The 26,151-nt window shown below is 35.2% G+C and overlaps 2 protein-coding genes across 12 annotated transcripts in view; one reads left to right on the top strand and one right to left on the bottom strand.

Annotated features, from left to right (window-relative positions):
• SLC4A10 (solute carrier family 4 member 10) overlaps nucleotides 1-26,151 on the top strand; it is a 152,558-nt gene that overhangs the window by 96,807 nt on the left and 29,600 nt on the right. For 8 of the 10 annotated variants that reach the window (XR_003526649.1, XR_003526648.1, XM_027637327.1 and 5 more), the window contains 8 exons: nucleotides 10,096-10,187; nucleotides 14,622-14,779; nucleotides 16,496-16,583; nucleotides 17,076-17,222; nucleotides 17,804-17,904; nucleotides 19,265-19,439; nucleotides 19,617-19,750; nucleotides 20,798-21,043. Coding sequence is in view for 8 of the 10 variants with exons in the window: in XM_027637327.1 (XP_027493128.1) it covers nucleotides 10,096-10,187; nucleotides 14,622-14,779; nucleotides 16,496-16,583; nucleotides 17,076-17,222; nucleotides 17,804-17,904; nucleotides 19,265-19,439; nucleotides 19,617-19,750; nucleotides 20,798-21,043 (1,141 nt within the window). In the remaining 2 variants the exon portion in view is untranslated. The remainder of the gene's footprint in view (nucleotides 1-10,095; nucleotides 10,188-14,621; nucleotides 14,780-16,495; nucleotides 16,584-17,075; nucleotides 17,223-17,803; nucleotides 17,905-19,264; nucleotides 19,440-19,616; nucleotides 19,751-20,797; nucleotides 21,044-26,151) is intronic. The other 2 variants (XM_027637326.1, XM_027637333.1) reach the window with 1 other exon arrangement.
• DPP4 (dipeptidyl peptidase 4) overlaps nucleotides 17,934-26,151 on the bottom strand; it is an 81,264-nt gene continuing 73,046 nt past the window's right edge. Inside the window, exon 26 of one of the 2 annotated variants that reach the window (XM_027637334.1) lies at nucleotides 17,934-18,710. In XM_027637334.1, the coding sequence (XP_027493135.1) occupies nucleotides 18,510-18,710 (201 nt within the window). In that variant the 3' untranslated portion in view covers nucleotides 17,934-18,509. The remainder of the gene's footprint in view (nucleotides 18,711-26,151) is intronic. The other variant, XM_027637336.1, reaches the window with a different exon arrangement.

Genomic DNA, 26,151 nt, shown 5'->3' with positions numbered 1-26,151 from the left:
TTTTTCAGTAATATACCTGCTTAAATTTGAAATTCAGGTATCCTGCACAGTTCAAGGCTGGGCAGAGATATTCAAGGGAACTAGCTCAAGTGTTGGAAGCTAACTGTGTTAGTGTGCCTTTGTGTCCTGAGGAACTGGCATGGCAATGATTTCCAGTGCAGCTGAGTTTAAGGACACTTGTGCTGCTTTAGGTACTCTGTGCAGTCCTTCAGACTAAGCTCGAGCATCTTTGCACAGGGTTACTCTGAACTGTGGACATGCTCCATTAGTGCCAGGAATGTGGTAGGACTATTTTTGACTTCTGTTGTTTCCAGGATCTATTTATTTAAAATGTTTGTTGAAATAGTTTTTAAGTCTACAACAGTATGTGTATAAGAGTTGAAGTGCTGCTTCAGATTTCATAGGTGAGTTTGAAGAGTTGAAAAATGAGGAAAACATTTTCAAGATGTCACTATCAGAGAGATGTTACATGAACTGTACCTCGTTCTTTCAGAAAATCTCTTTTGGGAAAATCAGGTTAATGCAAATGAGAAATGTTTGCAGAGTGGTTCTACAGTATTATTGGCATAACTTTTTTTGTTCTTCTTACTTTTACAGAAAACTTTATAAGCTGTACTGTTGTTACAGGTTATCATAATGAAAGATCATTTCTTATTGCAGGTCTGTGTTATGAAACTTGCAGCCAAATTTTGCAAATATTTACAATTAATTCACTAGATTTCTACATTGCAGAATTACTGAACCTCTGAATACTGTTGGACCATATTGACTCTTATTCCAGAAATCACCTTAACTTCAGTTAAATCTCAGTCCCTTCTGCTGTCACTCTGTTTCAGAGCCCTACTGAGATCCCCTCTTACCCTGGGAAGTGGGGAATGAGGAAACAGCTGTAGCACAGGGAAGGTGCAGGTTGGAAGAGGAAACTGTGTGCTGTGAGGCATAGGACAGAAGGGCACAGAGGAGTAGTGTGGCTGATCTGGAAAGATGGGGCTGTTGGCATAAAGATTAACTGTGGTTTCAAGGAAGAACCGTTGTTTCAATCGTTGCCATATAAAGTTTTATTAGTTCTATTTGCTTTCCTGGAGAAGATTCTCAGATCTAAAAGGCAATATAATTTCATTGATGAGGGTATGAAATAGATACATTAATTATGCCAAAATGTCATTTTAAGAGTAAGGAAAAAAAATAATATTTACTAAGATGTGTGTGATTGTGCATATGTATGCACAAGAGTAAAAGTAAGTAGGATGATTGTCCATCCTTTTTCAGGCAACTTTTTTGTTGATTTGCACAGGTCTTGCTAGTGAGTTTAAAGAAATATTCAGAAGACACTAAAGAAAGCTAATATAACATTCCTATTCCTCAGTTTCCACAGGATGTAAGGTGGGAGCTTGCATTCCATAAGCTTTTTGCACTAGATCTTACATAAGAAATAAGCATTAGGTTTCCTTAGAAGGACCCCTCAGGGCAAGCTGTGTAAGTATCATGAATTCAATTTCAGTAACTTTCTGTGTTTGTTAGTGGAACTGATGCAGTAATTCACTCCAGAAACGTCTTGCTTTTGCCCAAGTTTCTTCTAGGAACTTTCCTATCTGTCTAAGTTCTCAAAAAATCGATTCTCACCAGGACAGCATCCAAGTCTGTATTAAACACCCTAATTTTATACATTCAGTGGTTAAGTGATTCTCTAAGTAGGAAGACGCATTCTTACATGTTTTTATTTGTCTGACCTTATTTTGCAAGATGAAAAATCGCTGAATTCCAATTCATGTGCTTATGTAGAAATGTCTCAAACTATTCTGATTCTTGTTAAAAAAAGAACTTAGTCACTTTGACTGTGTTAATTTAAATTAAGTTATACGTACCATGAACAATAGAAATTCAGTAGTTTTAGGAATATTTATTTGAAAGTAAATCAGCTTTATATCTAAATTACAGTGAAAAATTCCAAATACGATCTTTTTGGACACAGGTGTCTTTTAATCAATTTGAAGCATTGCTCTTCTACTTGAGTCCTTTAAGTGCTAATGCACATTTGGCAGTCTCCTGCATTTACCTCTTCAAAATCTATGATGATCCCGTGATAAAACAAGGAGGATTTATTTATTCTAAATTTCTCTCTTATCATCCCTTATTCTGTTAAATTAAAACGTTGGAATCTTATTGTCTGAACGGTACTGAAATTAGTATTAGCTTTAGAAGGAAAATTTAGTTTAAGTTTTTTGTTTTAAAAGGAACCACAGTTTTTTCCCTTTTCAAGACAACAGCAAAGAAGCAGTAAATTATGCAGGAATCTACACTGAAATGCTCAGCTTTCAGGAACTCTGCTGTTCTTAGAAGCTTGACTAGCAGTGAGGTTTCTGATCATTTTCTTCTGCCACTGCCTCATGATCCAAGTGCTGGAGTTCACCTACAGTGCAGTTCAGCTCACTGCAGCTGTATATTTCTTTTTAGATTGCTATGGAGTGTCTGTACAAGCTTCTCATAATAATACAAAAATGAGTTTTTAAAATATGTCTTTGAATTGTGTGAAAGCAAAAGAAAACAACTAAGTATGTGTAAAAGAAAGCAAAATTAAGACGTATAAACAACTTATATTATTGTCAAGAATGTGCTGTAAGACACATCTTGTTTCGTGAGGTCAAACTGGTAAAAATGCATTCAAGGCATCATTTTAGTCTGCTTATTCCCATTTGTGTACAAACATTGTGTAGAATTTATGAATGTAAAATGATCCATATATTGCCATCAGTAGCAGTATTGTTCTCTCCTTTTAATAAGAAACCAGGAATCAAAATATTGTTGCTTTTACTTTCTGGTTGATAAGCTTAATTCCTAGAAGACTGCAGGGAGAGCAATAGGTCATCTCTAGTACTACTAGTGAGCTTCCAGCTCAGTTCACCCCTATTCAAGTTGAGAGTTTTCGTAAAGAGCAGGTGCCAGGAGCTTTAGAAGGGCCACTTATTTGTTCCTGTTGAAATGAGACTGGGGAACTTAGACACATTTTCTGCACAAAAGGAAATTCTCAGTTTGGTTAAATTTGGGGTTAGTGTAGACAATTGAACTGATAACAATACTTAGCAGTCTGTTGATTGTAAAACAGGTGATTCAGAGCCATAAGTCCCTGACATCTGGGTAACATGGTACATCTGAGGATGTAAGCCCCCTTCTTTGTCCAAGTTCTTGACAATGGTAGCTTATCCATGGGTTACTTTTCAGATATTCAAGAGCAAAGTCTGAAAATGAAGACATAAACTTTAATTCCATATACAGCAGTACCATTGGATAGACTATTGTGATATCTTTGTTGGAAGATAGTTGTACATATGTTCTCCCTGCATTTTTCTTTGTTTAAGAGTCTGTCAGACCATCTAATTAATTTGCTTTGTATTTAGTAGTATTATCTTTTGTTTACAATGGCTTTTCTTCACATCCTCTGCAGGGCTAAGATGTCAGGGTGCTATGGATTTACCATGCATTTTTAATGCTGCCATGCTGTGTTTAACTTTCACTTTTCATTAAGCATCAAAACTGTGAGAATTAAAAGCCTGCTTTTGATGTTCCAATAAAAAAACGACAGTCAAATTTGGCATAAGAGCAGGAAAAATTATTTTTTTTTTGTTATAGGCTAATTTGACACCAAATACCCAAAATAGAGAGTGGCAAGTAATTTTAGCATAAATACTGTAAAAGATAGATAAAAATAAGAATATTTTCCCTAAGTAAATTGTCTTTAGAAAGTTTGTTTTATAAAGCAATTCATAAATTCTATAAATCTTTTATAGAGATTGGTAGGTTTGTCACTCAGATATCTCAGAGCTGAGTTTATAAATTCCCGTGATATGATATAAAAAGCAAAAGACAATTGTGAATATATAACACCTTTCTATTGTGAAAGGAATGCTAAAATAATTTCACAAACCTCTCCCTTTTTATAGGAGGCATTCTGAAATTCAGAATTTAAGCACTGTTTGGCATGAAAAAGTTGCTGATTCTATGGAAATGTAGTTAGGAAAAGAAGTTTTCAGCATGTGAACATTTAGAGGTTTCGGCTGGCTATTTCACTTTTAATCTAGGGATGTGTGTGTATATATATGTATATATATAATGAGATCTAATAGGCCTTACACTGATTAAAGGAAGCAACTTGGGGAGAGGAGCACGGCAGAATAAGTTATTTGTATTTCCATGCACTTTGCTGAAGTGTTCTTTACCCCCAATAACATGATCTTGAGTATGTTTTATGTTCCATACGTATGCCATTTATAACAGCTTCTTCTCCCTTGATGTCAGAGCAGACACATTATTAGTGTAAAAATTGCATTACACCACACATCGTGCCTGATTCTGAGAAATTCTGAAATTCCAAGGAGAGGTTTACTGATATGCCAAAGAGCTTAAAGAAAGCCGTGGCATGTTAAATTTGGGATCTTCAGAATTAACAGCATGAGTTGCTGGAGCAGTTTGTTTTGACAGGTTCTTTTTCAAGCCTTTTTCCAGTTATTTCAATTAGTATGATGGGCTGGTTTGGACTTCTTTGTTTTGTGTCAGTATGAGCACAAGCGGAGGTGTTGGAGCCTGTGCTTATGTGTCTAATTTAGGACAGCATTTTTTAGTATCACAGAAAGTCAGAATTACCAGTTATGTGATGGTGTTAGTTACTTTCTTCAGTTTCCCAATCTCTCCTAAACATCAGTTCAGGGATTTATGCCATAACTCAGTGCTAGTTTACAGCATGAAAACTCCAATGTCAATTGTACCATGTGGAGAAAGATGGGCATTACTTGGAGCCATATGAAAAGGGTAGGGAGGTATTTCTAAAAACATGACCATGATCCTTCATTTTGGAAATAAGTCACAATGAATGACATATATAGACACCCAAGCTTTCTGGCAGTATTGGATCTGGATGAGATGGATTGCTTCAGGTTTCCTTAAGGAGAGGACGTACTCAAAGGTAGTTAATTCTAGCTTAAATGAGCTAATGCTCTCCTTCTTGGTTTAGATTCTTCTCAAATGTATATATTTTATCCAGCTTGTATTATCCACAGGTTTTTATACTCCTAAAACATAATTTGTATTTATGAACATTTTCATCTGATATGTATTCTTTCTCCACATTTCCTCGTATCCATGATAAAATATGTAATCTGTATGTATAAACTGTGTCATTCATCTTTGTATTTCTTTATTTTGCTCTGTCTTTGTTGTGTCTGTCTCTAACAGGCTCATCTCATCTCTGTATCTTCCTCATCTCCTATCCTTTGGGTTCTGTAAACTCCCTGAAGGTTCAGAGGTAGTATAAATACATATTCTTGCTTGGGCTTCAGATCATTTCAAATGTACACCCATGTCTTCATCTAGATTTCTTGTCAGCATGCAACTTCTTGCTATAGTGATCAAAAAAATACTTCAGGCCTTTGTAAGCGGCTGTGGCACACTTAAGAGAAGCTTGTGTGGAATGATGTTTTGGGGGGGAAGAAAGTGCTATTTCTTTATAAGTTAATTTTCTTACATCAATTTGTGAAGCTGCAAATCATAGCATTTTAGTTTAAACTGCATGACTTCATGTGAACTATGCTTGAGATTCAGTCCTTGCATTAGAAAACCAGCTGAAGTGACTTGTTCCTCATCCTCTTAAATTGTGTATCATTAGTGAGCACCAAATCTCCTTGCACTTACACAGGTACAATGGGAATGACATGGTTCTCCACTGATTTAAAATGTTATTCGTTAAAAGGCCTAAAGGCACATGCACAGTTCAGCCTGCAAAGATGCTGTCGGTGCTCTGTTATATTAGAATTTCATCATATACTTAAGAAAACTCACTGCTTTTCAATCCTTGACTTTTTTATCTGGACAGTGTTGTCAATTTAGATTTTGAAAATTGGTGACTAGTTGCAATGAAAAGTCTGAAGATTGCTATAGCTGCTTTGCATATCAGATTTTTTTTTTCTAAATGGGAAGAAATCTGTATGGTCTAGAAAAGTAAGTTGCTTCTTTTCTGATTCAGTTTCATGTGTCAGTTGCATCCAGTTTGTTTCCATTAACTGTGATTTATATCTGAATACATTGTTCTAGATGCATCTTGGATTTTGATTAACAAACACAATGCACATAGTTAAATGTCTTGAGTTTTACATTTTAGGGAGGAAGAGTATGTTATGTGTGACATTAATTTACTGGGATTAATTTTTTCTTTTAATTTGGCAGGACTAACTGTCTCAAAATGCCAAACTATCTGCAAATGCAAACTTCTATTACTGTTACTATTACTGTAACAAATGTGGACCTTACTTTGATAGATTTTGATTTTCAAGTGGCTTGACTTTGCATGACAGAATATTTTTTGTGTGAATTCTTGCTCTATTCAAAACTCTGGCAATTTCACATTATCTGAAAAAGACACTTCTTTAATATAAGCTGAATTTTTTTTTAAATATAATTTTTAAAACGATGTTGTTATTTGCTTTGTAATGCATAGATAAGCCTTAATACCCATTTTAGCATGGTTTTATCTGGTATATATTAAGTTCCTTTGTAGGTAGTCTGGATATTTCAGTTTTACCACACTGTGAATTTGATACATAAAAATATCTGAATCGTTCTTTGATGAATTCTCAAAGAATCCAGCTCTTCATGTGCTTTATGTAGGTGGACTTCAGGATAAATCAAATATTTTAAATTTCAAACTTATAATGACTCAAAGTACTACATTGCACTCTTGAAAAATAAAACACTGTATTTATCCCATATAGTGTGTAAATTACCATTTTTCTTGGGAGTGCTGAAATGGAACTGGCAAGGACAGGGCATAAAGGAGTTGAATGACAAGGCCATTCCTGCTTTTACTCACCTTATAGAGAGTCGATGATTTATGCCCTCAACATTCTTACCAGCCTAAACCCCATATTTCCAATTCAAAGAAAAGAAGTAATAAACCATCACAAATGTTTTTCTCAGAGCAGTTGTTTAAAATTGGGCTACATCTTGGGGTTAGTTTGGTGGGTTTTTTTGTGAAAAGAGATTACCTGTTGTCTCTACCTTGCATCTTTGTTACTCAGTACAGTAAAAAACCCAAACTTGTTGTTCTGTGATCCAGAGAGCTGTCTTAAGTTGTAGAGTTATTTAAACACATCTTACTGCCTCAAGGTAAAACTTGTGTTCTTTCAGATTACTCCAGCATATGGGTAAATCAAAGTTTGAGGTCTTCTGTTGGCACAGAAAAAGAACATATGCTATTCTTATAAACTTCACACACTTACTGGTTGTGGCTTTTATTTCCTTCTATGTATATTTTTACATATTTTTCTCTTAAAAGAAAAGTGGACACAATGTTTAAAAGTCCTTTGGACTCTTATGCTAATTGCTTTTGACACCTCCAATTATGATGTTAAAACTTCAGTATTTATAACCGGTGATCCGTACTTTGACTCCTTTGTTGGTCAATATTTTTCTTTCTCTGGCAGATATCCCTGTTTTCATTTTCTTGAATTTTTGGGTCCAGGAAAAAAAAAAAGTGTAAGTGCCTAATTAGCAATGGAAAGATAACGAACTACTATTTCTGTTGCTTTCCTGTAACATCTTTATAATGTAGAATGTATATTATATGAGAAATTATTAAATTATTACAACTATTTCCCTTTATATAAATCCCAGAATATAGAGGAATGTCTGAAAGGAAAAAATTAAGAATTAAAAGGTCTTCTATTATTAGATTTAAAGTTTTCTGGGAGTGAGTTAAGACAGAAGCTTTCCCAGACCATTTTATGGCTTGTCTATTTGAATAAATGACAGGATTTTTTTGGTCACATTATTAGGATCCCCAATATAGTACCAAAGCAAAATTTATATAATTTATATATTTTTTATTTTTAATAGCTATAATACCACAGAATGATTCCTGTAAAAATAATTTGAAGACTGCTAAATAAACAAAAAAATTACTGTATGAAGTAGTGCATTGGAATACATAGTTTAAAGATGATGGTGTAACAGCGATGGAACTCTGTTTTTCTTTAAGTTCTAATCAAAGCAGACAAATTGAATGACTGTTTATAAATATCTTGCATATGTAATAATTTCTGGCTTCTGTTTTGCAAAAGTTGTGTCTTGTGACATTTAGGAATTAATAGTCTCTTTTTACATGAATTCCTTTAAGTTACATTGATACGTGGCTTTCTAAAATAAATCCTATATTCTTGTCATATGTAAATTCTAATTGTGACTTTATTTTTATCTGCTTGGTTAAGTTAACATGCTTGTCACGTCTGGTTTTTTTGCCTTTCTCCGTTTACTTCACTGTAGTGCTGAACAATAGCCCTGATTTCTATTCTTATTTTGATCTGTCCTTGCCCTGAATCAGAGAGAAAATGAAAATATTTGCATTTTAAAGGTGGATACATTTAATAATAAGATTTCTAGTGCTTCATTTTAAAACATTCTGTTCCTGTACTTCCTAATCAAAGTACAGTATCTCTGTGCTGCCAGGATGCAGCACAAACATCTAAAAACTGTTTTGTGCCATGGGAGATTTGTCTAATGGAAAATAAGATGTTGGTATGAAAACCAACCTTTTCCTTGAGAAAGTATTTCACCTGGGAATTCATGACCAGACTTAGTTAGGAATGCTGTAGTGCTCAGCTGTGACAGAAGCTGTGGATACTTCAGCATTTTGGCAGTGGTTGAGGTAATCCTGCAAGTCTCTGGTCCTGTTCAGACTGGATCCTGCAAACCGCTCTGTTTCCTGGCTGTGGCTGAGGACATGCAAATGTGTGTAACAGTGATGTGAGGGACCACACTGTGGCTTTTTGAATTGCCCAGACAATGTGCCTAGCTTAGGACTTTCTGACTGTCTTCGTCTTCAAATATCGTGAACATATGGTCTTTGTTACTGTGCAAGTTTAGGTTGATTTTCACGAGAACCAATGTTTTCACATCATAATCTCAGTCATATGAGAGACTTTATTTGCTATGGAAACAAATATATGCTGGGCACGAGATGCTGACTCTGGGCCAGTTGGACTCTGTAGTTATTCCTGGGTATGTGTTAGGGCAGTAAGCGATAGTTGGCTCATATATTTGGTACTTTCTCTTGTACTTCATGGTGGTGTTCAGAGCTGTGTGTGGCTTCTGCCATGCCAGGGAGGGAGAAAGTGAAGGCAAACAGGGCATGGCCTGGCACCCTGCGGGGTTTGTGTGCTCCCACACTCTCTGGCCATGCACAGGGGCAATGTTGGCATTAAGTAAAAATATGCTTTATGTGTCGTATACTTGTCACTTAATCTTTTTTTTCTTTTTGAGCTTTTGCTAGCAGAATTTTGCTGGTTGCAAGGCTTATGCTTTGCTTACACTAGACTGAGGTGCATTTAAACGCTTCTCATTGTGTGATATTTTAACTTTTAATATATTAACTTTAAAATTTAAGAAAAATAAAATATAAAAACTTAAAATACTTTACTGAATCTGCACTGAAATTTTTTACTGAATCTGCACTGAAATTTTTAAAAAATGTAATTGCTGAAACATTTGGTTTACATAATTTGGTGTCCATAATCATGTTGTTTAATACTGAGTTTATAAGTTAGCTTAATTTCCAATTTGTTTATTTTTATACCAGCCTCTTTTTGTGTTGTTTTTTGTAGTTGTTGTTGTAATCAGGACATTCTTATACATGAGTAACTTTATGAAAATTAGTAATCCTGTTTTATTCAATGAGGAGTACTTTTGTAGACAGATATTGCCCCAAATTGGCAGCTCCTCAAATTACTTACAAAAACTATATGAAGGCAGGACTCTCCCCAGATATAATATCTTAAGAGTCAAAAGCTTTAATTGGTATAAAAAGTTTGTCTTCTAATATCCAGGAGTATTTTTTACATTTTCTAAATTATCTTCTCCCATTCCCAATTGCAGATGATGAATGTTGTCTTTTGAGAATGTGCTATTCTTTATAAGTTTTTAATTAAAATGCTGTGTTTAGATGCATTACACACATATGATATGAAATATATGCAGATTTCTTACAACTGTATCATTAGATCTTGCTTTATTTATAGAATTGTTAGTATTCTGTAATAATGATACTTTCTTTAGCAGGTCAGATTGTTTCCCCACAAGCTCCTCCAGCCTGTGTTGAAAACAAAAATGATGTGAGCAGAGAAAACAGCACTGTTGACTTTAGCAAGGTAAGTGTTCACTAATGGTGAAGAGAGCTTCCTGACTACCAAACAGATTTTTCAATTAAATAGAATGAATCCATGTGAGTCAGAAAAAGCTGTAAAGTGCAGATTTTGCTTCAGCATTGAAGTTTTGTGTGCACTGCAACACAGTTTGTGTATGATAAAAAAGAATATTACATTTTCTTGCTAAATTATAGGTAACAGGAAATCACAGTTTGGGAACACAGTTAAATTTATTATGACAATATCAGAGGTGTATATTTGTAAGGGCAATTTTTACAAATTATCAGAAAATTATCTAAGTAATAAAAGTGATTCAGAATGCCTATAATTCATGCTTATCTCCAATTTTTCCTCCTTGTAGAAGTGATGCATGAATGCAAACCATGCTTTTTATAACCTGAACTTGTGGATTCCAGATGTCTCAAACAGAATGTGTTTCTATAAACCTATAAATTAATTCTTCTGGCAAGCCAAGATATTTCAATGCACTTTACAAAAGATGTTAACTGTTTGGTAGGGGAGATTGCAATGACAGTTCAGTGCTAGATAACAAAGCTTCTCAACTTTAATGTAAAGGAGAATCATAATTTGTCTAAGAAGTCTATATGTACCTAAACTATTCATGTTGGGTGCAGATGATAGACCTGACAGGGATAGATGACTTCAGCTGATGGATTAATACAGCAAAAGTTGAGTACGTGAAGAAAGGTGACTTAAACCAAAATTCTGAAGAACAGCACTTTGAGTCTGTGAAATCTTAATGTTAGTGCAGCTGAGCTAAAAGTAGAGTTATGTGATTGCTCCATCTGGTGCCAGACTTATTTCCTAGCAGCAGTAACTATTTGCAACATTTGAATTTTTGACTGAACATGCCAGACTAGAAATGGTATATGGCTGAAATGAAGATGGGAAACAGATCTTTTTGTCAATGACAATGAGAAGAAAGGAGGCTGGCTGGGGACGTAATATGGATGACATTTCTACAGAGGTAGCAAGGACATCTATAAATAGTGACAGGTTGTTAAATATGTAATGTTAATCCTTTAAAAATATTTCAAAATAAGATTATAATGCTTTAAAAAGTCAAATGTGACATTCGTTTCCTGATATTTATATTAAAAGTGTTAAGTAAAACTAATTGTTTTGAGAAGCGTTCTAATATCAAGTTGGAAATCTTTGTAAAGGATATAAAATATAAATAAAGCTGTCTATTCAAAATTAAGCTATGTGGGGGTGAAGGGAATGACATTAGTTTCAGTAGTGCTTTTCTTGAACATTTCCCTAGTTGCTTTGAGTGTTTTAGGATTCAAATCCCAGTCAGTTATCTAACTCTGCATGATGTTTGTATTAAACAAGAATGAGAGCTGCATCATTTGATCCTTCACTCATTATTTTTGTAGTGCTGCAGCATTGCTTATCAAAAGTGCTCTTCCTATTTAAACTAGCCTGAGAAGAGATCAACATTTCATCTTTCACTAGCCTCAACAGTAATAGATACCAACAAGGATGTCAGGAATATGAAAGGAACAACTTTTGTTAGCAGGAGTGAAATAATAGTAAAGGATCGTAATCTAATACCTTTTTTGACTGCCTTTAAATAGATCCATTTATTCTTTCGAAGATACATAAGTAAAGTACAGTTTCCCCTTGAAATGTGCTATTGCAATAACTCCGAATGGTTCTAATTGGAATTATATGCACAGATTGAGAGGAAAGTAGAGCAGTAATTTTCTCTTGAGTATTGTGATTTCTTGCTCTAATTTTGTTCCACATATTAATTTCATTTATCTTCTACAAAAAAAGGACCTTTGACTACCTCACGTATTCTCTCCCTGCTAATCCATCTCCTTTGGGCTACTTCTAATATTCCAAATTTGGAGTTGATTCAAAAAGCTGACTTAATCTGGATACAGTAGTGAGACTGCTGATTGTATTGGTATCTTATCTATGAAGAATGTCAGGCAGGCACGGAAAGCTGTCTTGAGTGTTCCTTCAGTAGCATGGAGAGGGAGATGTAGTTTGTAATGAGCCTGTAAATGTGTCACTCCTCTTTCTTTGCTGCCACCCCTAGGACTTTGTATTCTTGGTGGTGATCTGTCACAGCACCACTTTACCCCGTGTCTGAGCAGAATGGGGGTGATTGTTTAAGAACAGCATCTGGTTTGTTTATACTTTTTATGCCAGAGACTGAAGGGAACCCTAGTCCTGAAATACAAAATGTGTGAAGAAACTGCACCCACATTCCTTCTCATAGCAGCGTTCCTGTGCTCCACGTGGAAACACTATTTCTGAATCAACCCTTCATCCCATACTGACACAGTTTGGTCTTTTAAATACCATATGAAGCAACTGACTTGTTTTGAATGCTAGTTGACCCTTCTTATAAATAAATTCGATTAATATGTGTCACAGTTGTAGTAAGAATGGATGTTGTGTATTTTCTGTTTGTCTTCATGTCAGTTTATGTTTGGTTTCAGGACAGGCCTCCAGCGCTCTTTTCAGTCCTTGAGTTGCTCTGGAGGGGCGTGGCCTCCCCATTAGTTGCTTGATTTTGTCTTTAACTGGAGCTTGCTGGGATTATTTAGTATCAGGTCATGAGTGTGACTCTGGTTAGGGTGCAGATCATGATGCACATCAGGCTCTCCAGCTAAAGACCTCCTAGGATAAGAGATGTATAATGGATAGGTTAGATGAAGCATTCAAAATATGTAGCTTCCGCCATTGTCCTAAATTCCCTGCAGGGCCATCTCTGCTGTTATAGTGAAAGCAACACCCAGGGGTTGCGTGTGTTTGCTCGGTTTGCTGCTCCTCTGCCAGCTACTTTCCTTTCAACTGGGGCTCTCTTCACTACCTAAATGGTATTAGAGTCTCAAGCTGATAAATAGTATGAGAAACATCTGAAAATACTTTCTGGTACAGAGGAGATAGAATGTTTCTTTCAGCTTTGAATCTTGTAATTTCTATGTTAGAGTGACCTCAAGGTGACAATTGTGGCATGTTTTACATGAGACATTAAATGTTAAATGTATTTAAATGTTAAATCCATCCATTCGCATGTTAAAATCAGTACAGAATGCACATTGCTATGTGCCTGAAAGATTGCTTTCTTTCTCTCAGCTATAAATGACCTATGACACTAAAATAAGGTACAAAGTGAACCTTAGTATTGTATTCAATCCTGAAGAGTTAATTTGTGATTTGAGTGAAGAACAGAATTTACCTCACTGATACTTTACCTCAAAAAAGTACTTGGTTTCCAGCCTTACAGGTTGATTTCATGCTTGTTTAACTTTGTGAGGTGTTCAGTCATCTTTGTAGCTTAGGGAAGCATTAGATATCTCTTTGTGATCTCAACAAACTAAGATTTCATTACACAGGCAACTGTGTTATATCTGAATTCTGATTTAGTGCCAGAGCCATTTGCAAGAAAACAATTTTCTAAATATTACCAAAAACTATGCAAACTAGTGCTGACAGATGGCTGTAAGATAGACATTAAAATGGTCCACTTTAACAGTTTATATTGGATTTGGTTGCTGTTGTTGTGTTTAGATTAATAAAAGGAAAGCAAATGACAAAATTCATGCATTTTGAAATGTAGACAATACTGGTGCATAATTAAATCAGACATACATTTTATACTCTATTCCTCCCTGTCGTTTTTGTTACGGAGACTTTGTTACAATCTAGACTTTAGATTGATACATTCCTAGGCAAATACCTCGAGCTGATAAAGCAGTGTCATGATGAAGCTGTGTCTCTCTTGTTTTCCTATCATCCTGCAAAAGTCAATATCACTGACTAAAACTCCAAAGTTGTTGTTCTGCTTTGTTCTTCAATTTGCTCTTGAGACAGTCATGGTCATCATAGCTTATTTTCTGTTATTTTCAGCAGAAGGGCAACTCTCTTCTGTTAAATCTGAAACCTAAATACATCTCGGAGTAGAAAAAGGAAAATTATGTGTAGTGGAACATGTTGTTTTTCTCACTGACATTGCAATACAGCACCTGTGAACAAGGAATTAATGATTTCCAGAATTGTTAGTTATGGAAAAATAAGGCATCTTAATTTCTTCTGCTGTTTTGACTTATTGATTCAGTTATTGATGCTGTTATGATTATTGATAAAAAGCTTTACTAGGAACTTAATCCTATATTCCTAACAATGTTTTTGATTCATTTTGTTCTCTTTATAAATTAATTCTGCAGTACTCTGTTTTCAAGAAAAATTAATCCAGTAATTAAAGTCAAGTTGTTTGGTTTTGAAAAACATTTTTATTTAAAAAGATATTATTCAAATGACAAGAACAGGGGACACTGTGTAATTGAAATAACTATGGTTAATGTTGCCGTGACCACAAAGTCTGTCAACAAATCAGGGGAAAAAAAAAATCCCTGTGAATAGCTTTCAGGTTTTAATTTAATATACTTTTCCCAGGTTGACCTACACTTCATGAAAAAGATACCACCTGGAGCTGAAGCATCAAACATCTTAGTTGGTGAACTAGAGTTCCTGGACCGTGCAGTTGTTGCTTTTGTTAGGTTGTCTCCTGCAGTGCTGCTCACAGGACTAGCTGAAGTTCCCATTCCAACAAGGTACAGTTGGATTTATTTCACTTCGTGTTTTTCTGAGTACCTTTTGGAGACAGGGTGATGTAACCTTCAGCTCTGTCATTTACTGAGTTACGAGTTTGATTCATTCTTTAACAGAGACACCCCTCAGATCCTCTAAATGATGTATGGGTGTATTCAGAAACATGCTGTTTTGTGTGTACTTTGCAGAAGTAGAAATGATGGCTTGTTAGATTACAACACACAGTTTATCCTACACAAACTAGTATTACTGCAGATGAAATACTAAGGTGAAATATTCAGCTTCTTAGAATATTTTATCTAGAACTGAAACTACTTGTGTAATTATGTCCAGAACTAAAAAATGAAAAAAGGAATGGAGAAAAGGCAAAAAACCAAACTGTGTGATTTGATTGACTAGGGATAGTAAATGAATGGATGGAGAACAGGCAGTAAATACGTTCTTCAAAAAGTTACTTTGTAGATAGTTGCATGGTAGAGAATGTGACTTGTAACCATAAATTTTTATTAGAATAATTTTTTCTAATTTGAGACTTTTTCTGATGAAGTACTTTGTTTCTGAAAATAAATTATGAGGAATTTAAAAATAAAAGTCGATTCAGATGAAAACTCTGAAGTGATTCTCCCATTTCTGAGTTCATTGACTTAATTATTATTGCAATCTCCCACTTTTTTTTTTTTTGTATTTGTGTGTATGTCTGTACACATATTCTGTCTCTTTCCCCCCTTCCCTCTTTTAGTTTCTATGAAAGCAAACTTCTGACAGAAGGCAGTAGTGCATTCCAGTTGTTCGTGGCACTCAGGAAGGAGCATAATGCTATGAAATGCAAGGCTGAGACTCAGATCCTTGCTCCTAGCCCGATAAACAGTATAAAATTTTCTTTAAGTTGTAGTTACTTTGTAGTTACTTTGGATATGACTTTTAAAATGTTTTCCAATTTTTGCTTGTGTATAAGGAACATTGAGGAACTGAGCTGGCCTTGAAAAAAACCCTCTGTAGCCTTTCCTGGTAACCTCCCCCAGATTCCCACAGGAAAAAAACCCCACACACACCAAAAGGAAAAGAACAGATTTTTTGATTATTTCTTTTTTTTGGCCGAAAGAAAAATAAATAATTACAAATTAGGATAATTAAGAATTTCTGCAAAACTGTGTATTTAAAAAAATTTTAGTAATGTAAGTCAATGTAAGCTTTGTGCATTTTAGCAAAACAGAATTTCAGTTGTTTCATTTGAACCAATGTTCTGCATTTTATAGAACCTTACTTGCCTACAGCCTTAATGGGAGTAAAAACAATTTAAAAATCATTTTATTTGGGGTAATTTAACTTCCCCAATATTGCAATAATTTATGCAACCATAAAATAGTTAATTCTGTTGAATTAACAGAATTAAATAAATTAATGTTAATATGCTCTGTACTTAGATTATAGTTGCATTTATTATGTAAGATAAGGTTTGTTATGTAAGGAGGTTTTGATACTCTCAATCAAGACTGACTGTTAAGCTTATGATATATTTTTGGAAGTTATTTTCACATTTTTTTCTAAGCAGAGCTTCATGTTTAAATGCATGTGTGAGGATCTTGAGGGAGATTATATATCATGTTTGTCTTAGAGATTCTTCTAGTCCACTTTTTAGATAAGTATTTCTGTAGTATTTATAGTTACTTCGAACCATCTATCCTTTAGAATTTTTAAAATTTAACTTTTATTTGCAGATTTTTGTTTATTCTTCTTGGACCACTGGGTAAAGGGCAACAGTACCATGAAATTGGAAGATCAATTGCAACACTAATGACAGATGAGGTATTTTTATTCATGGTTTGGTTTTAGTCTTTTTGTACTAACTGAAAAGGTAGGTAATTTCCAATCATCCAGATGAAATGTGGCTAATCATTCTGCTGATACACAAAGAGCATTCTAGTTCATTTCATGATCCTCTAACAGATTATGTTGCCATAAGGAGATAACAAAATGAGAAACAAGATTCACAAGAGAAGATATCTTCACTGAGAAGATTCCATTTTACACAGTTACTTTTCAGTGGATTTAATGGTGTTTAAGCTGTAAAATCTCTAGAATATTTATCAACCTTAAGGATATTTTTCTACAGCAGTTGGAACTTCTATGAGAACTATATACCAGAAACTTTAGTCAATTGAAGCTGGAATTGTTTGTTTAATGGGAACTGTATGAAGTGCCTTCTATTTCAGAGAAAAGGGGTCATTGTGAAAAACATTAGAGAGAGCTTCTTTTTCCATCTCTTTTTCTTCCCACATCCTTCTCGATTTTTCACAGGTATTCCATGATGTTGCTTACAAAGCAAAAGACCGGAATGACTTGGTGTCTGGAATTGATGAGTTTCTTGATCAGGTTACTGTTCTCCCTCCTGGAGAGTGGGACCCAACAATTCGAATAGAACCACCTAAAAATGTTCCCTCCCAGGTCTGTACAGTGTAAAATTCAGACACTGTTAAATCTTATGATGAATTTTTGCTATGTAGTTTTAAGTGTCATTAGTTTAGCATTTAGCAGAGTCACTATGTAAACATTTTGTATCCTCTTTTTGTTTTAGGTTAATTTGCTTTAAGAGAGCCCTTGACTTAGAGGCAAACAGGATAGTGATGACATTTCCTGTAGTTCAAAACTAGTTCTCTCCTGAAAAAAGACAGACAGTTGTAGCTAAAGATCTTAAATTTAGGGATAATTGGCCATAAGCATCTTTGATTATTCCGAATAGTCATGGTTTGCTTTTATTCTTACTTATTGCAAAAATTGATCAAAGCTTGCTATTCTTTAAAATGTTTTCTGATACAAGAATTTTTGTCATCAATTTTTTAAATTTCACAGAATCACAATTCCTTCTACTATTAACTGTCTGTTAAATAAAGCTCCTCTACAGCTTATGTTGATGAATCTTAAAATTTTTATGTTTAAGCTTTTAACTCTCAGAGCCTTTTTTTTTTTTTGACTATAATTGTATTTTGTTGCTAAGACCCATGAGAAGTATCTTTTCCTTCTGGCAGGAGAAGCGTAAGATCCCGGGAGTGCCAAATGGTACTGCAGCCCATGGGGAAGCAGAACATCCTGGGGGACACTCTGGACCAGAACTGCAACGCACTGGAAAGTTAGTGAAAACATACGCAAAATCTTAAGCTTTCTGAGTGATGCACTTCCAAAGGAATCACAGTGTTCTCTCTCAAAGGACTGTTTTGGCACATGGTTTCTTTCAGTAATTTTTCCTGATTTGCTTACCACATAGTTGAAAAGGAAAACATGCTAGTTTGTAGAGAGGGGGGCAGGGCAAGAGGGAGTTGAGTTTTCACAATTTATTTATTGCAGGCTCCTTTCTCTGTCAGTTACAAAGGTCAGACCTCTGTTAAACTTTATTACTTTTCTTGTTTCTGTACAGCATGAAGGAAAAATTGGAAATAGTTATGTGTCATATATTATGAATACTTACAGTTATTTTGTAGTTGAAGTTTCTGGGTTGTGCAGCTCTAGCATTTCTTTCTTACCTCAGTAAGCTATGGTACATGAGGCTATGGTTATCACGGTGGCTGCAATATACACACATCAGAATGAAGAATTTGACCCAAGGAATACTTATTTTCTCTCATCCAGTATGGTGTGGTGTAAGTGTCTTGGCTGTTAGCAATTGCCTTAGTGCAGTGTAGTTGGGCGATGGACTTTCCTTTTACCTTGCTGCTTCTTGATATTTTAATATTGTTCCTACTTGCATGAGACTAAAGGTTCAGCTGCAGTGCTGGTGTACACAGCGAGGCAGGGGAGGTGATGGCCAGTGATGGCTGTAAGCTGTTCTCTCACCAGTGAAACCTTATAATTGACAGCTTGAAGGATTGTTTTAATATTTAGGAGGTAGTGGCGCTGCATCTTCCTCTTTACTTCAGCAGCATCTGATACATTGTGTGCCTGTAAGAAAAAGAGAATTTAACTGTATGGTATACTGTAAGGGAGTGTCTGTTCCTAAATATTTTTTGGCATAGTGTATATGACAAAAGGTGACACTTGTCCTTGAAAAATGGTAGCGTACATTCAATTCTATAATCCGCTGTATTTAGGAACAGATTCTCAAGTAAAGAATGTGAAGGTCTATATATAGATGTGTGGGAAAATGGGTACTGTGATAGCTCTCTGATTATACAAATGTAAGGAATTATTTCACATAATAAACCATAGGGTTTAATGCATGGGAGCAAGCAACTGTTGAGAACTTTTAGGTCTGGATGATTAGGTGACTTTATAGAAGAAACATGCAAATTAATTTTTTTTAAAAAAGAAAATTTCCTGATTGAAGTTACCAAGACAGGCTTCTCAGAAACCTTTTTTTCTGGGAAGGATGTGTAAGAGTCTGTATCATTTGATCAAGGAACAGTAGCTTCTCTGCATTATGTTTGAAGCAATACTATAGAAGAAAGTTTGGTATGCCTCCTTAATTAATTTGAGTTCTTCTGTGTTTTTTTTAGATTTTTTGGAGGATTGATTTTAGATATCAAAAGAAAAGCTCCCTTCTTCTGGAGTGACTTCAGGGATGCTCTCAGTCTGCAGTGTCTGGCATCATTTTTGTTTCTCTACTGTGCTTGCATGTCTCCTGTCATCACATTTGGTGGTCTGCTGGGAGAAGCAACTGAAGGTCGTATAGTATGTGTTAAATCTGAACTTTTAAAACAAACTTGCATTCCTAGGTTTGTGGTTGGTATTTTCTTACTGTTGCATGAATCACCTTTAAATATTGGTGTTTGAAAGGCTACAGACTAAGACATTGCAAAAAGAACCTGTTTGAAAATTTATGGACACTTCTCTTTGTATCATATTCAGAGTGCAATAGAATCGCTGTTTGGAGCATCCATGACTGGAATTGCCTACTCCCTTTTTGGTGGACAGCCTCTCACTATACTTGGCAGCACAGGACCAGTTTTAGTGTTTGAGAAGATCTTATTCAAATTTTGCAAGTAAGTGAAGATCATGATATATGTCATCCTTCACATGTTTGGTAATAGTAGAGGCACTGATCCCGAAGTTCCAACAGAATAGTCAACAATTTGTATTGGAGTGCACTGCTTAGGCTTTCAGAGACTGAAAATTATGCAGTGACTGAGACAAGTGAATTGGTGGTAATGCAGAAAGGTTGATTTTTAAAAATTTTTGGCTTTTTGTTTGTTTTGAAGGGAATATCAGCTTTGGGGTGTTGGTGTTGTTTTTTGGTTTTTTTTGTTTGCTTGGTTTATCTCATCCCTAACTCAAAAGGTGTTACCTCTCACCAAGGAAGCCAGGGAAGTAAGTGCAGTGGAAGTGGTGCCATCTTTCAATAGTCACTAATACAGACCATGCCGGAGTGAAGTGTCATGCCAGAACAGCATATACTCACATTTTTTTTAATGTGCTGTACATGACATATCTCTGCCACAATGTGGGTAAAAATTACATCTCCATGTTGGAAGCCATCATGCTTCTCTGCTATCCTGTCTGCTTTTCTGCCTCATTGCTGTGATGGGGCTTCTACACCAAGATCTCCTGAACAACATAGAATAAGAGACCCACTTAGCACCCCAATAAATTTTCTAGCACCTTCAGGTAGAGCTTTCAGTTCACTGTGCTAATGTCACCTGGTGTGTTTGGAGCTCTATTATCATATGCAATAAGCATACAGAATTTTGATGAAAGTTGTTATAGCTACTTTTTCACAGCTTAAAAAGAAATTGACAGGTGTTGGCTGTTCGCAAAGGAGGATATGGGATAAAAAGTGACTCACACACACTTCATGTGTGTGACTACTCTCAAAGCTTCTGACTTGCTTTAGTAGAGATAGAGGTCTTTGTGTCCTGTTAATTTGGAGGAGAGCTGTGGTCAGGAGATGACTTGACAGCATCTTCAGTTCACATAGGTATGTAGTTTCTGATTAAGACTGCCTGTAGAAAGAAAAATTTGGAGCTACCTTGTCTCCATTCACTGTGGCTGGACAAAATATTAACTGTGTTTAATTTTTTCCTTATTTTTAGAGAATATGGGTTGTCATACCTTTCTCTGAGAGCTAGCATTGGGCTGTGGACTGCAATCCTGTGCATCATCCTTGTTGCAACTGATGCAAGCTCCCTAGTCTGCTACATTACCCGGTTTACTGAAGAAGCTTTTGCTTCTCTTATCTGCATCATTTTCATTTATGAGGCCTTAGAGAAGCTGTTTCATCTCAGTGAGACATATCCAATCAACATGCATAATGATTTGGATCTGCTGACCAAGTACTCGTAAGTAAGATATTTTCTATTAAACTGTTAGGTTTTGTAAATGGGTTGTTTTCTCCTTGAGGAGCACAGCAGGACAAGTTTGCAGTAGTTGCAGACTTAAGATGTTGAAGCTATTATTGCTGTCATCTGGAAGTGGTAGTTACTGGATGTATGTGTACAAGCAAGATACATTTACTTAAGATAAGTAAAAATATCTTGACTTAGAGTTTCAAAAAGCTTCCATGCATGCAATTTGGAAGCATGCATGTAATTCCATGCATGTAATTTAGAATTAAAAATAGGACTTGAAGGGACCTCAGTTTTGGGTCTCTATTCACATTTTTATTTAATGAGGTTTAGCTAAGTCATCTCTTCCTGTAACCTTGTACTGATGGTTTATAATCTTCTACTGGCGACAGGCTGTTCAGGCAATGTTTGTATATCATATATTATCTGGTTTTGTTTGTTTGGTTTTTTCTCCAATTGAAATGTTCACCTATCTAAAAAGGATATAAATTTATGTACTTCCTTTATTTTAACTTCCTGGCATTTAAGGTACAAGCTTCAAGAACTGAAGTGGATTTGGAATTGTGAGGTGCTTCTCAGTGCTTATTGATTACGTCATAATCATTTTTTTTCTTAATAATAAGATTTTTTAACTAACTCCATTTAAGCAGCTTTACTTTATTGTGGAGTTTAGACAGGTACTATTGTACTTGGGGAATAAAAAAGCGAATTGCTTTTATCAATATAGTTTCATTTAGAAGAAAAACCTCACCGATTTGTTTCTGTGATATGAGAACAGAAACGTTGTTCTAGTAAAGAACAAAATCCTAGTCTTTCCTGAGGCCAATCAAGCTTGGTCACCTCAGCAATTAAAATGTCATTAAAAAGCATTTTCAATGAAAATCCGTCTCCAGAAATGTCTTTATTATTTCATTGAACCCATTTGAACCCTCTGCAGGGTGGGGCCCTAACAGAACAATGCTTGAAGAGTGCCACATCTTCTGTTCACTGGAAAAATAGGAGTGTCTCAACCAAATGTCTCATTTGCATTTTAAGCTGGAAAAAACAGAACACGGCAACAGAGAAAACATTTGAGCTTTGTGTATATCATCACTACAAGAATAGTTAGCAAATCTCGAATCTGAATGTACATTATATAGTTTAATTCACAGAACAAGTTAAATCAGAGAAACTGTAGTTCTGCTGTGACATACTCTCTCATCATGCTGAAAATAATTCTGTTCCTCTCTAATAGTTTAATCAGTAGACAAAGGAATAATAATTTGAAGATAAAGTAATAAACATCAAGAATATAGACCAAGCATGCAGTTGAGGTTGTATTGTCTTATTTAACTTTACTTAACTTTTATGAAATAGGTATTTTACTCTGAAGATCTTCATATAGCACAGTCTTTGTGGATTGTCGTCCTAGTCCTTCTGTTCACAAATAAACGTTGTTAGTTTTATTTAGAATTCCACTTATTAATCAGAATCCCAAACTGATTTTTGAGGAGTGGTGTTTACTTGCTGCCTGCCCTGGGTAACTCTCTTCATTGAGTGTAGAATGTGCAGAGCACACAGAATGGTGTAAGAGCAGCTATTGTCATCTCCAGTTACACCTATTGACCTGTCCTGTCCTGCAGCATGACGGTTTTAGATTTTTCAAACATAATTCCTTAAGGACAAGTGTCTTCCAGATGTTTGGAAGAAAGATTTAACCACTGCCTAGTGATTTCAAACACATATATAGATACCAAAATTATTTGATATAGTATTTTTGTAGTTATTTATGAGTTTATTATTTCATACCTGTATTCTCTGTTATTCTTTCACTCTGTGTAGATAGTACAATTAAGTTGACTTTTAAAGTCTTGCATTACATCTCACATTTGGCATTTATACTGTATCTTCTGCTTGCAACAATATCCTATTTATTATCAATCAGGTCCATAGCAACTGACCCTGCTAATACCAAAATGAGCAAGCATCAGAGCTCTTATGGGATGTTACTTACATTTTTTTAACTTTAAAACTGCTCGTTGGAAATGCCAGTGTATGGATAATCAATGCATATTGATTATCTTGTAAGAGCATATCTGCTGAATCCAAGGATCTGTGCTCTGAACAGCAAAATGGTAATTCCAGCCTCTTCTGTTCTCTCTCCTCCTTTCTCCTTCATCTGAGTTTTTCTTAGTTATTCAGAACTGGTCCCAAAAGATTGAGAGAACCTAAAGATGTGTTCAGTTGGAACAACTCTACTTCAGCTGCCCAAATGACCAGTACTTTCACAGCAGACTTGGTGCCACCTGAACTCCACGGGTTTGCTGTGCAAATACACACATATGACTGTCCAGATACAATGGCCTTTTGCCCAGAAGATGAGGTGTCACAATTATGATCCCCATGGGATCATCACAAGTCATTTCAAGTAACCCCCAGTCCATGCTCAGATATCTGAGTCTCAGTTCCAGAAAGATAAGAAACTAAAAGATGGATAAGCATAAAAGTTTACTTGAAATAAAACTGTCTCTTTTGTGTACTTGAGGATGGGGAATATTGATTTCAGAAGGAATTAGAAGCTTTTCCTGCAGCATCAGACTCCAGTCCTTCTACTTGTAGTTTAAATGGGTAACAAACTTGGGCTGAAACTGGTCCTGTCCTTAAAGGACCAGCATACTCTGTTACAGAAGCTAATTAGTATCTGCTGTTTTGCTAATTAAAACAGCTGTTTGCATTTTCCTCTTTGGGGATTTAAAGACAAGTTTTTAATTGTTAGTAAAGCCTTGTCAGTTCTTTAATTAGCCTTGGGTGAACTTCAAAAGGTTGAGTAACTCATTTCTCTTTGAATGCTCAGCCAAAGCTTATGTAAAACTTTATCTTGGATCTCCAAATCTATGCTAGAAAACTCAGGTTATACTGTAAAATTTCTATGTGTTCTGTATCCTACCTGTTGCCCACTCAAAAAACTGATGATAAATAGGTCGAAAGACTTGTATATATTGAAAGTTTTCAGTGTATGCTGTGGCCCAGCCCTCCTCTCCTCTCCCACGGGCTTTCCGAGAATGCTCTCATGTCCACAGGTAGTCTGTCTACATACCAGTACTGTTCCTTTGCCCTGGTGAAGACGTGAGTTTGACCCAGCAAAAGTCATTGGCATGCTGTTAGTGCTCTCCTGTGGAGTACTAGAAAGACAAAGAAAGTAGTAATTTAAAATGGTTGTTATTTCACCAGATTGAAACCATATCTCAAGTGAGAAAGAAAACCCTTTCTGTGTTTTTGGGTTTGAATTCTGTTATAGACAGTCTCTGTTGCAGGAGTTTGATGTAAAAGACTGTACTGTATGCATCTCTTCTTATATTTGAGAGTACAGGAATAATTACTACTGTCTGCTGTAACAAACCTTAGAAGACTATAGAAAGAACATTCAGAACAGTTGGGTTGGTTTTTGTATTTATTTTTAAATTTTTAATCAAGCAGAACCAAGTATTTGAAAATTGGCTGAAAATCCTCCTAAAAGATGTCTTAAAAATTGTATCTAGCATTTTGCCATTTTAAGTAGAAGATAGGTATTTGAGTTACAAAATTCTGTCTCAAGAAGACAGAAATGTATTTTGTTGCATGATCCAATTAATGTAAAACTAGACATAATGCACTTTTTACTCATTTTTTTAATTGTATTTGTTACTCTGTGTTTAAGTATTGGTCCTAATCTTTAAGTGATCTGCTTGCATGCAAGTCCATTTGGCATTTATATATGTAACTTTTTCTTAAAATACCATCTTTTTTATATGAATGATAAAGAATAAGAGCTAAATCAAAAGAAGGACAAAGACAACCTCATTTTCAGTGTGCTACTGTGTGCTACTTTTTATTTTTAAACTGCATTGTTTTGAAGGAATTTGAATAGAGTAGCTGCATCGTTTATTAAATTAAATGCACATACTTTTTGATCAGGGCTTTTCTTTCTATTTTTTTTTTTATGTGACCTTTTTGTATTTGTCATGCCATTAGCATTTGTAGGTTGGCATAGCAACTCTCTTATTTCTGCACTCTCTTCCTCCTATTTTTTCCTACCCCTGTAGCAAATATATCTCCAGTTAGTGAATCCTGTCTGGAACGCTGATGCCCATCAGTTTTAATGTATATATTAAATATTAGAATGTTATTTTTGCTAGGAAAGGAGAACCCCAAACTGGAGCGAATAAAAAACACATTCTTAAAAGGAAAACAGAATAAGCATTGTGGATGAAAGGAATGTGATTTAGAAAGCAACCCAGTATTTAAAACACAAGCATTTTAAGATTGTTATCTTGGAATACAGAATATGAGTTATTTCTCAATGTGAGGTGCTTAGATCTTGGGACTTTATATACCTTTTCATTTTTTATTAATTCTTTTTTCAAAGTGATGAATTCATGTTGTTTTTAATAAATCTTTACCAGAAGTTACTCAATTATTAACAGATTACATTGAATAATTTTAAAGTGATTTCTTGGCATAGTAATATGCATATTGCAATCTGTCTTGGTATTGACATGCACTTAAGCATTAGGAGTAGAAAATCCCACTCTGATGTAATTAGAGAGCCAAGATCATGTCAATCTCAGTATCGTTTGCAGGCTATAGAAACCATTGCTTCTAGAAGGCATTGTGAAGATTATTTTTGTGCATACCACTGTTTGCACAAGGAATTTTTACATCTTTTATTATTTATATAACTTAATCTAAATACATAATTATTGGATGCAAATTAAATTGGTTTATACCCTGTATCCCTTAAGCTGCAGGTGGAATGAGAAGAATCAGTGGTGATAAGCACAGAAGTGCTCATTACGATCCCAGGCATGTAATTGAATTCCAATTCCTGTAATGATTTCTTTGAACTTAGATATGAATATAGATTTTTCTTTTCCCCTTTATAGTTTTTTCCTGCAGTTAAATAACTGTGCTATATCCTGTGTGTCTTTCCCTAAGAATATCCCTCTTCTTCCCAGAACCATGCAACTGCTGTCATTGGGTTTAACTGCTGGTTCCCTTTTGCTTCTTGACAAACCTTGGAATCTAGACATTATTTTTCTTTATTCTATTTATTGTAGGACTTCCCTATGCCTGCCCAACCCAAT

The sequence above is a fragment of the Corapipo altera genome, unplaced genomic scaffold (assembly GCF_003945725.1).
Source record: "Corapipo altera isolate COAL_440 unplaced genomic scaffold, ASM394572v1 45, whole genome shotgun sequence".
NCBI classification, from domain to species: Eukaryota; Metazoa; Chordata; class Aves; order Passeriformes; family Pipridae; genus Corapipo; species Corapipo altera.
This window is presented reverse-complemented; position numbering and strand designations above follow the sequence as displayed.